Here is a 12,559-nt window from a genome sequence, read left to right on the forward strand (position 1 = left end):
AATATATTTTGATTTTTTAAAAATGTATGAAATGTTAATTATTTTTAAATAGCTGTAGACCCTCAATTTTGTCCCTTTAACACATGTCTTTAAATTTGTTTTTAGTGCTCCACAGTAGTTCCTTGATGGCCCATGGCTACTCATACCACTTACCTTTCTCTGAGTCACCTCGGAGACTTTGGTTGAGGGATTATTTGATCCCTTATTGTGACCCTTGGCAGCCCTAACTTAGACTTAGGCTTTTCTTGTTTTTTAGGATAGCTTTTAGATACACTTGGCCCATTAGGCACCACCTTAGGCCCACTTAGTCTCATCATAGGCCCGTTTAGGCACACTTGGCCCATTTGAACATTTTTAGTGTGACTTGTATGGTTACATGGCTTTTGGGCTCGGCTTTTGTTTATTGGTTTATTTTTATTTTATTTTATTTTATTTTTAGTTTTAGTTTTATGATTATCATTCACTTTTTATTGGTTATCTTCCTCTTTATATTATTTTCCTTAACTTATTTATTTATTTATTATTTATTTTTGTTTATTTATTTATTTATTTTTTTACCGTTTCCTAATTTATTTACTTGCTTATCTATTCATTCAATTTATTTAACTTCAAGAATTTCATGTTGTTGCAAAGAAACTTACCATTGGAGTTTAAGGAAGGTGAGACTCTCATTGGAAGGTTTTGGAGGGGAATTTGAAATTGGGAGGATTGCTTTTGATTGGAAGATTTAAAAAAAGAAGAGAAGAAGAAAGGAAAGAAGAGAATTTAGGTCTTGAGGGCTGTCATATAAAATAAGAGAACAGAGGAATGAGCAGGAGGGATTTTTTTTTTTTTTTTTAGGAGGGGAGCACGTATTGGAGTCTTGGTAGGAAAAAGAAGAAAAGTTTTTTTTTTTTTTTTTGATTGTGGGAGGAGATTCTTTTTGGGTGAGAGGACACATTGGGCCAGCACGCATCATAGGATTTTTCTTTGAGGGGGCAGCACGCATCATAGGATTTTTCTTTAAGGGGGTAGCACGCATCACAGGATTTTTCTTTGAGGAGAAGCACGTATTGGAGTTTTAGAGAGGGAGGAGGAGGAAGAAAGAACAAGCAAAAGAGGATTTTTATCTGGGAATTGTCTTCAGAAGGAAGAGGAAAGATAGCCAGAAGCTGAGCCTTTGCAGCCAAGACTGCCCAGGTGCGTTTCCAGCTATTTCCTATGCTTCATCTTATTCTATTCTTGATGATTCTTTGATGGTTTTGAGTATTTATTTTGTTGATTGGGTGTGAACATCGAATATACAGACATTGCTTGTTGCTTGTTGCTTTCTAAGTTATGGATAGACTAGATTTTACCCTATTCATATACTGCATCTTTGGTCTTCCTTGAGATTCATCTTCAATATAATTCATCTTCATTGCGTAATGTATGAGAATCATGTTTTTGCTCCCTGCCTCTTTCACCTACTTTTGGCCCTTTGATTAAAACATGAAAAGGGACCTCATTTAGTAGTTTGTTTGCCTGCTTGGCTCCTCTTGGGTCATACCTGTCCTCTGTTCATGGAAGCCATGGGGTCAGAATTTAAAATCCATTGGGTTTGGGGGAAATTCTTGGTTTGTCTTGAGGAGAGGCACAGAAGAAGGAACAGGGCATGGGAGTGTCCCATGCTCACAGGAAGAGGTCTAACCAAAGATGAAGATGATGATCAATCGTTTGCAGAGGAGGAATTCTTATTTCTCCTGTGAGCAGTACTTTCAAGCAAAACATGTTGCACCGGATTCAGCTTCAGATGATTCCTATAGGGCTGTCAGTGACTGAAATGTATGGGAGGACTGAAGAAAATGATTTAATAGCTCGATATGATGGACAACTAATGGATGAAGAGGAACTGAATTTGAGGCGTGCAGAATTTGTATGGCAAGGATTTGTCACTCAAACAAACGAACTTATCATGTTAAAAGATGGGAAAGTTATGAATAATTGTGAGAGGCCAAGGCTTGATGATAATTGTATGGATGAAGATCAGTATGGTTCTGTTAGATCGATTGGCATAGGGATCAACAGTGATGCTGCTGACATTGGCAATGAAGTACGAGGAAATTTGGCAAGGCAATACAGGGAGTATTTGGAGAATTTACTGATGCTCAAGTGCTAGAATTCATCTCTGATTTTGAAAAAACCTACTGCACTTCTTCCTGCTGCTATTGTCGCCTATGTTCCAACAGGAGGGCGTGTTGAAGAAATCGAGTTCAAGATATCTCCAGGTGATATCACAGTCGTTATAAAGCAGGTTTAGAGGAACTCATTGAAACTGAAAGATGAGGAATCTGCAGGTTTCAGTGAGTCATTAATTTCATCATTTTAATAATTCAAGATATGAATAGATAGCTCAGATTGAGAGCTAAAGCATAGTCTTGCGTTCGATAATGAACTTGATCCTCAACCAGTTATTGATGTTAGACCATTGATACATTGTGGTGAATCTCGTGATGGAAATGCACATTACTACAGGATTACACTGTTCGTTGCTACTATTAGATTCTATTATAGTGAACCTTGCTTGCTTCATGGTGTAGAATAAATGCCATCTAAGGGGGTAATGTAACTAAAGAGCAAATGCTGAAGTGCACAGGAGTAGTGTAACAGAGGCAGTTGCAATTAATCAGACCTGGGCTGCTGCCAATTAGGATGTTGCTATGGCATTGCTATTTGGAGTGGGGTATGCAAGAATAGTTATTGAAGAGTCTTTAGCCTTTAATAAAAGCAGAGTGGGATTATTGATGACTATAAGCTTGTGGATCACAAGAAACATTGGGGCACCTTGCATTTGCTGAAGTTAGCGAAATAGTGTTTTTTTCTTGCTTGAGGTAATGACCATTGCTGAGATTGTTGATGCTCAAGCAAGGGTTTAAGCTGGATACTGACAATATAATTGCTCTCAAGCTATGAAACTCTACTTTAAGTGATTGGTTTTGTGACTTTTCAGTTCGTTCTTGTTGACCACCTATCTCCTAAGAAACCTTCTGCCTTGCATAATTCCATCATTCTGGTGGCTAATGCCAGTGCCATCATGGATGTGGGAGAAAACATTAGTCTCAAATATGTCATTATTGGGCTTTGATGCATGAGACCTAATTCTGTCATGGATGTGGTATATCCTGACAATCAATTGACTTTGTCTTCTCCATTTATGGGAATTTCGTCAGATACACGGGCACTTGGGAGGAAAAGAGATTCCCAAGAGGATATGATTGAGAGAACTGTTCAGAAGAAGAACATCCCATTTGCAATTGATAACCCATATGCAATAGCTTTAATGATGGAAAGGATCCTCTGATCATGGGGTCTTTTCAGAAGGTGCTGGGGCAGGATAGAAATTGGGAGTGATGGATGTCTTAGCAAAGGCATCAGGCATAATCCGGCAGTATGGATCAGTGTACTTACGTGCTGGCGATCTTTCAACAGCATTAGAATATTACGTATAAGCTGCTGCAGCAAAGGGAGGTGGACAGTTGTAATGAAATGGAAGAGGCAATATAGATCATCAATGGCAGAAAAATCTGGTGCTGAAGCAACTCCTCACTGAATTGTTATTAAGGGATGGTGGGATTTATCTTTTACTTGGTCCGAGAGGTGCTGGAGAAGAGGATACCGAGTGAGGACGCTGCCATAGTTGGGACTGAGATTGGTTTTCATTACAATCCCTCCCATGAAATGAATGTTCTGATACAGGCTGCAAACTGAGAAGACCAATTTCAGATGTTGATTTTGATGATAGGCAGTCACAAGGGAGTAGTCAGGCTACCATTACCGCACAAGCAGTAGAGGAACACTTCCTATCTCAATTACGCAATATTGTTCCAGCAAACATTCATGCTGAAACGATATTCGCTCTTATGTTCAGAATTAAAATTCTGTGCTAAAGCAAAATTGAAGACTGGCGTCCCAACCTCTCAAATTGTGATTACGAATCAAATAACTCATGTTACCTTGATTGTCCTCACGTTGATGATCTTCAAGCAAACCAGAGGTGACAGGTCCAGAATATCAGAAGGAATGAGATAGCCTTGTGATGAGAGCAGGAAAATAACCTGCAGATCATTCGAATGTTCCAAGGTTACTCAGTGACATATTTCAGATTTTCAAGAATTCCTTCAACACCATCATGCCTGCCAACAAGTAGAAGGAATTGGAACAACCTCAGACTCATGTGCAGAATGTACATCTGCAATTTAATCAAACTGAGAGGACTCCCCAAAATCTGCAGAATTTGCACTCTAACAGGTTTTCTTCCATATTCCAGAAGTTCCAAAAAGAAAAAAAGAAAACTGATGGTGATGAGGAGAGAGATCGAGAATTAAATGATGGTGTTATTGTCCATAATATTTTTATAGTTGATAACTAAGATGATGCTAAAGGGGATGCTTGTACTGATAAAAGCGAAACTGCTAGTCTGATTAGCAATACGGAGAAACAGGAAACAAGAACCAAACCAGAAGCTGATCCTGAAGCCACAAGAAATGGACCTATTGCAAAGATAGTTGCTGATGGAGTACAATTTCTGTATAGCGGGAAAGAAGCTGTTGGCAATGAAGATCAGGCAGTGGAAAATGGTGATGAATCTACCACAGGAAACTCAACAATAAAATTAGATAAAACCAATCATCACTCAGATGTAGATGATGAAGAATCTGAGGTTGAAGGCTCAGCTATAGATGAAGAGTATAAAGGTATAGTTCTTGACGGCTCTGAAGCTGCCAAACACTCCTTGGAGGAATTGGAGCAAATATCAGGTGAAGGTTCTCACTCTGATGTAGAGAGTTCCCATGATCATTCATAGAGAATCGATGGTCAAATTGTAAGTGATTCAGATTTGAAGAAGCACATAGAAGAAGAAAATGAGAACACGCAATGCTATCCTGGACCCATCAGACATAATCATACTATAGAATAAGGCCATTAGATGAATTGAAACATCTTTTTGAAGTTTGCTTCATCCTTACGGAAAGAATACTGGATGAACTATTGGTTCTGAGACCTGATTTTGGTTGTTCAACAATTAGTGGAGTTCTTTTCTCTACAGTTCAAGAAGTGGCTGAAATCATCTTCTGTCATCCTGCAATTATGGTGTCATTGTCTTCTCCTTTGAGCTGTCATGAGGAATTAACAAAAGGAACTCACTCTCCAAATCAGAAAATAGTTCCACCTAATTCAGACGGTCATCAAACCAGAGACAATTCAATGGGCATCTAAAACAACTTCTGCAAAGTCCGTCTAGCCTAAGGAAGCTCACCTTCACCAGTCCATGGACATGAAAATGGTACCTAAAGACCTTGATATACTTCTTTTGTACTCAATTAACAGTTCAGCTATTTGTGTTCACCCACAGAAGTCCAGATCGACAGTTGACATTTAATATCATGGACCTTAACTAAACAAGGTGTTGGAATACACTACGGAGTACACTGCATCAATTTCTACCCGAGGCTAAAACAGAATGTGGGCCACGACATACAGCCTGTAGATGTCAGAATGAAGATGCAACCAAAACAAGGTCATTGATGTATATGGAGTAATGAAGAATCAGAGCTTGCCATTGTCAGTAACTCTAATGTTGCTGCCGATTCTGAATCCAAGTTGCAAAATTCAGATTTGAGGGTCAACATAATTTTATTCAGTTCTACAGAACACACCAGCAAGACAGTCTCAAATCTCATTCACAAGCTCCACTCCATCATAGCAACTTTGCTACAAGCATCTTCTCCCCTACTTGCCTCTTTGATTGGGAATTTACTGTTTTAAGTTGAATTTCAAAACCATTGTTCAACTAAACATTCTCAACTTTGAAAAATTCATCTTTAGACCTTCTCTAGGCGATAAAATCCAGATTTCAACACCATTTTGCTGCCATTTTCCTTCCGGCACGCATTTTCACTATTTTATTTGATTTTCAACTGATTTTCTCGATTTTTTCTAAGCATGAATAAATTTTATGATTCCAAACAATGGAATTTATGGAATCAACTCATGCGAGATTAATTAGGGCTTTGGTGGGGGCCCGACATTCATGATACCTTCTTCAATATTGTTTGCTTGATATGTTGATTTTTTATTCTTCTTGATGATATACATGAATTTGTTTCGTAATTATTGTTGAGATGCTCTAGATTCCCATAGAGGAGTACTAGCTTGCTATCCAGGTACGCTCTCTTCTCATCTATTTTTAGAACTCTATGGACTTGTATGCCATTGATGACCATATCCATATTTGACGTGATTCTTGGATGTCTTGATATATGCCTGATTTGCTTGAATAAAACAAATGTTGTGTGCTACATTTCTACACTAACTTTTATATTTTATGATAGCGCTTGAAGAGCGGTTCAGGTACGCACCCTCACTTTCCTTTATTGCAATTTGATTGTGTTTGGCATGCCACTCTCTAAAATCACCTAGCCTATTTAGGTATCTATAATTAACCGATTAATTGCCACACTTCCCTTAACTTTGTCAGTAGAGACCTTTAGAGGGCTTAGAGGGGTGCTACCTTTTAAAGGTACTTTCCCAATAGGTAACCTAATCCCCGGACTTAGACTCGGGTTTTTCAAAGACATGCTTTTTCCAAAAATTATGGAGTCACATTTTAGGGTTTTTCTTTCTTGTTTTATTTTCCCTTTAAAATAAAAATAAAATAAGTGGCGACTCCAACTTTTTCCAAAAATTAATTTTTTACAAATAAAAAGTGAGTCTCGCCGATCGAGTGGGGGCGCACGTGAAAAATGCGGGTCCACAATAGCTGTTTGAAATATATTTTATAAATTCAGCTTTTTATTTTATGGTTCTTTTCATATGAGTGTGCGAAAACACACTTTCTGATAATAGTAAAATATGACTTGATAAGCTATCCCTACTAATTTTTATGGGTTAGATTTGGTTCATAATTATTCTAAATAGAATATTTTAATCATATTTTCGAGTAAGATTTATAATATGATATTCTACCAAAATTAGGAAATTTTTTAATATGATATATTTTTTCTTTTATTCTAATTATTAAATAAAAGGAAAGGGCGGAACTTGTTTTTATTTCCTTTTATATATATATATATTGTAAATGTTATTTAAAGAGTTGCAATCTCTATATCTATGTGTATGAATTAATTTTCAAGTAATTCTTAAGATAATGGAATTCTAGGATTAGAATAATTTTTTTAAAAAAAAAATTGAACTCTTAATTTTGCCTCAACATTAAATATAAATATATTTCCTAAGGCATAATTTATATTCCCAAAATGTTACATGTTGATGACTAAACATAGTTGTTTCCTTTCCTTAGGAATTCCTTTTTATGATCTTGCTTAAAAACATAGTATTAAAAGAAATAAGAAGGTTGATTAGGTCAATCTAGGGATGGTAACGGGGTAAGTTCAAGAGAGTCACCTCTGTCCCAACCCCACCTCGCTTATTCAAAATGATTCTTATCCTCGTCTCATTAAAGAAATTAAATAGGGTGGGACATGTATGTAAATTTCTTATACTTGTTTTCACCTTATCCCATTTAACTTTTTTTTTTCTTTTAAAAGATTATTTTTTAAAATTTTTAATTACATTAAAATAAATATATTTTATTAATTATTAAATTATTTTATTTTTTATAACTTATTTTATCAAAAAATATTATTATTATTACTATTATGTTAAAATAGAAAAAATAAAAATTAAATTAAATTAATTTTATATATAATCAATATAAGATAAGAACAGGTGGGATAAGGTAATACCTAAACCCAGAGGGGTTTAAAAAAAATCACAAACATACCCTTAAACTATTTATTTAAATTTTAAACCAGTCTTATTAGGAGTACATAACTGAAAAAACAAACTTCATTGTCATCCTAGCTCAATCCATTTCCGAAATCAAATCAGTCATGGAGAAATAGATTAAAGATGTTGACATAATTTTCAAAGAGGACCATTTTATCTTCATAGCTTCTTCATCGAACAGAATCATACCACTTGAATTGCCACCCATCACTACTAGTATGAATGCTCGTTCATTATAAAATTAAAGTTAATGTATGGTTCATTTATTAGATGATGACAACCTTGTTCTTCTTCCTTAGCATTTTTCTCTGTTCTTTACAACCACACCTCCTTCACATTTAAGTTTGCTCCTAAATCTACAAGTTCTAAAGTACATGGATTTTTCTCCTCAATGATTTCTCTACATTTTCATCAATGAACCATTAATTTTCTCAACTCTCTTCATTTCACTAATGGAATAACCCAAATCATTCAACCAATAATCGTTCAGATTTAGACATATTACCTTTTGGCAAACATTGTGACAAGAAACTTTATTTATATATAGTTAGAGCTTATTAGAGCTTGTTTGATAACGATTTTCAGAATTAATGTTTTGTCATTTAAAAATATTTAAAAAATAAAACACTTTCAACAACTAGAAAATTGTTTTCGGTTTTTTTTTTATTATTAAAAACAAAAATAAAGTTTTTTTAGAGAATATCTTTTAATTGTTTTTTTAGTTGTTTTCATTATTATTTTTAAATAATTATACACGTAAAATGATTAACAATAAAGTACTAAAAAAAATTAAATATGTTTTAAAATATTTAAAAATAAGTTAAAAATATTTCAAATTTTTAATTTTATTCTACAAAATATTATAAAAAGGTTTTTAAAAACTATTCTTAAAAACTATTTTTTAAAATTATTTTCAATAACAGTTATCGGGCATGATGAACTCCTATTGAGCTCTTTTCTAACAACTTGTTATATTGTGGAGCAATTTTCAATCATGTTATTCATTTTTTCTTCTACTTTTATTTTTTTATTTTTTCAAATTTCTTGTCTCCCATGTAACTTTAAGGAGTGAGTCCCACTATATGTACAGTGTGCAAAGGTAGACGCAATTGGGACATTAGGTTAGCTTTTAACTTTTACTCTCTTTTTTTTGTTATTTTTCCGACTGTGGGTGGTAAGCTAATGAGATTTAATGATATTTATAAAAAGTAAAAAAGAAAAAAAAGGGATATTTACGCCACATTTGGTTCTCATAAAATTTGAGGAAAATAAAATAAAATAAAAAAGTGAAAGAATAAAAAAAATGAACGAAAATAAAAAATAATTCAAAGTCAATAAATTTTTTTTATATGTTTCTTCAAATTTATTTAATTTATTGTTTTATATTATATAAAAATTAAATAATTTTAAATTGTATAAAATTTTAATTTATTCCATTTTTTTTTTACATTTTCTATAATGAAACAAAACATGAGAAAATTATTTTCCTTAATTTTTTTTTCTTTGGGAACTAAATAGAACCTTAAAAATAAGAAAGACAAGATTTAAAATTTTAATTTTTTTTTATAAATTTTATCATGCATCTATATTTAATTTTTCGATCTTTTTTAACCCATCCCTTAAGTTGAAGCAACATACAAAATCATTAAACTTGAACTTATTACCACTAACAAGAACACCTAAAATAGTCTTGTGAATTGATTCAATTTAGCTACAAAAGTAAAAAAGAAAAAATGTATTATAAAAAAAAAAAAAAAGCAAAAGAAAAATGAACACCTACACTTCTTTGTTTCAGGGTTTACAGCCTAAACCAAACCCAACTATGGAGGATTGGGATGACCTATTGGGCCTTTAAGCATTTGAGCCCAACTTTTTAAGCCCATTCTCGAATTAAATTTTCAAAAATATAATTTTGATATTATAATCTTTCATTTAATATAAATGAATTTCTTATAGACGTGAAAAAAAAAGGGCAATTTTGTCCTGGAATTTATTTTAATTTCCAAAAGTTAATTCAAGCTGGCCAAAGCCAAGTCTTTATGTGTAATATGCATCATTTATTGTAACTTTAATTATGATTAGTTTTTATTCCTTTTAAGTTCAATTACAAACTTATAAACATAAATTATAAATTTATTGAATAATTTATTAGAGTATAAAATCGGTATCTACTAAATTCTCGATGTCAATTTTTAGATGTGTATAGTGAAATCTAGATCATTAAGTGATAATACAAACTAATGAAATCAAGGTATAAACAAATAATATCAAATATAAATGAATGAAACGAAAATACGAAGAATGAGATTAAAATACAAAATGACAGAAGAAACTAGGTGCATGTGGCATAATGTGATTGGTCTTATATTGTGATAACTAATGACTTGATACTATACCTTAGGATGCATGATTTGACCTACCTCAGCCCTGATTCAAATTCTCATATGCAATCAATTAAAACCCTAGAATCACTTCTCCAATCATCCCTTCCTTTGTGAAAAGGTGAGAAGATTGAGGATGAAAATGAGATGTACAAGCAAAAACAATCACATGTTTTAGACTCAGAGTTTTGGAATCCCTTTCCGTACCTCCTCAAGCCATTCCTTTCCTCTATCTTCATCAAACCTCATATAAAACCGCCTACTTTCCTTCATTCATAACCCACCAAAAAATCAAAAACCCAACTCCATCCACTCCAAAGCTCCCAATCCATGTCCTTGGACCGTCGTCCTCGCATAATTGTCCACCATGGAACCCGAAGAATGAGAAGCTACCATTACTACTGGTGCCAGCATTGCCAAAGAACAGTGAGGATTGCCTCCGGGATCCTATCAGAAATTCTTCTATGTCCTTTTTGCTCATGCAGACTCCAGTATGAGTTCCATGCACCGAGGCTAAGGCTTGTCCCCACTTTTACAGGCCTAGGAGTCCTGGCAGCTGAGCTGTTGGAGGATGTGGATGTTAGTCTGCTGCCAAGGAGGCGGCAAAACACTGATTTAAACGGAGTTTTATGGGGATCTGAAATGCGTATTCCCTCCATTAATGTCCCATCTGGGGTCGGCCGTCATTTGCTTACACCACCTCGGCCAGGCAGGCCGGTGGCTGCACCTGAAAATGTGGCAGTGCCCAGATTGGATGGAAGCAATTTTGCCATTAGGGACGTGCTGAACGAGGAGATGGAGGAGCTTACTCACAATGAGGTGACGGGGGAGAACACCCAAGATGACAGGCCTGGGCCACCACCTGCTGCCCCTTCAGCCATTGAGGCCTTGCCATCAGTAAGGCTGACACCCACCCATTTGAGGAACGACCCTTGTTGCCCAGTTTGCAAGGAGGAATACCGGGCTGGTGAGGAAGTGAGGGAGATGCCCTGCAACCATTTGTATCACTCCGACTGCATTGTTCCTTGGTTGAGAATTCATAACTCTTGCCCCGTTTGCCGCTATGAGCTGCAAGCTTCCCCCAACCCTCATGCTGTTCACAACACTAGAGCTGAAAATTTTGATGTTGAAGAGGTGACGAACCGCCTAGTCTGGCCATGGAACCAATGGTTCTCTATGTGGCCGTTCCGTTCATTGCCAAATTGGAGGTACCCAGATGGTCTTGATTTCCATTACAATCGGCGTGGAGGTGAGACTCAAAATCATGCCTTTTTCTTCCTCATTTTTCTGAAAATCATGAAAGATTTTAAGTTTCTTTGCAAACAAAACCCCCTATACCTCCTAACAAATAATGAACTGAAGTGTGCTGTTTCCTGTAGCTGGCACCTGGTGGCCTTCCTGGCTCATTCTATAGCATGTATATGTATGTTGCAGCAGCACAGTCCCTGTGGGGAAGCTGCTTATAACATTAGCTTTATGATTGAATTGTTCCTTAGGCAGGTAAGTATATATATCCAATATATGCTAATTTCAAGGTTGCTCTGGTGGAAAGATGTCGAGGATTCGCAGGTACGTCCATAGGCCTGTATTTTCTATATATGTATAGTCATTTTTTTCCCTCATCGTTTCTCCATTTCAATCATGCAGTTAGGTTTCATAAGGGGGCAGTGTACAGTGCTTGAAGCTCCTAACTATCCTGAAGTGTTTTTTCTTCTTTCTTTCAAAGTTTTCAACATTAAAAAAAAAAAAAAAAATGTAGTGTGATCTCCTAGGTATCGAAGCTATACTAAATGGGTGCACCAGAATGCTGATGCGTACATGCAATGAAAGGGGGTTTCAGCTCAAGCTCAAGCCTCTTTGGATTCTGAAGATGCCGATGAAGTGAGCTAGCAGAATTGGCTGAGCGAGGGATTTGGATGGAAGAAACTGCTGTGAACATGATGATGAGCTAAAATCTGACAAAAGAACCATCTCTCCTGCAACGAAGTGATGGAAACTATCAACAATGGCGATAGATGTGATATCATCCATGCTCAATAATTTGTTGTTACACCAGGATCTTCATTACCTAAGTTTGAGCAAATCTAAATTACTCGTTCATTGTCTTTGTCTTTGGGGCAGAATAAATTGTAACTCCAAAACCCACAATCTTGTGATAGATCCTACCTCAGTTTTTTTTCATCTGTTGGTAACTCAAACGAGGATAAGAATAAAATAAAAAATTATTTTAATAGAAAGGAAATCTCACTAAGAAAAGATATTTTGATTTCTTTGCAAGTTATTTTTTTTTAAATAGTCTCTTCAGAAAATAAAAAATCCAAAACTTATTTGGATAAATTGTTTTTAAAAATATTATTTTATTTTGATTTTAT

General features: G+C 35.1%; 1 protein-coding gene across 2 annotated transcripts; it reads left to right on the forward strand.

Annotated features, from left to right (window-relative positions):
* The first annotated feature begins 10,147 nt into the window (after nucleotides 1-10,147).
* Nucleotides 10,148-12,345, forward strand: LOC104880985 (E3 ubiquitin-protein ligase RDUF1). Of its 2 annotated transcripts, XR_787056.3 has the most exons (3): nucleotides 10,148-11,436; nucleotides 11,567-11,756; nucleotides 11,835-12,345. XR_787056.3 is itself a non-coding variant. In XM_010659466.3 (2 exons), exons 1-2 carry the CDS (start codon nucleotides 10,518-10,520, stop codon nucleotides 11,599-11,601), a joined length of 954 nt encoding a protein of 317 aa, XP_010657768.1. In that variant the 5' UTR covers nucleotides 10,148-10,517; the 3' UTR covers nucleotides 11,602-12,345. The 2 variants fall into 2 exon arrangements, 1 of the variants encoding a protein (XP_010657768.1); XM_010659466.3 differs by having other exon boundaries at nucleotides 11,567-12,345.
* Nucleotides 12,346-12,559: the final 214 nt, after the last annotated feature.

The sequence above is a fragment of the Vitis vinifera genome, chromosome 12 (assembly GCF_030704535.1).
Source record: "Vitis vinifera cultivar Pinot Noir 40024 chromosome 12, ASM3070453v1".
In the NCBI taxonomy this organism is placed as follows: Eukaryota; Viridiplantae; Streptophyta; class Magnoliopsida; order Vitales; family Vitaceae; genus Vitis; species Vitis vinifera.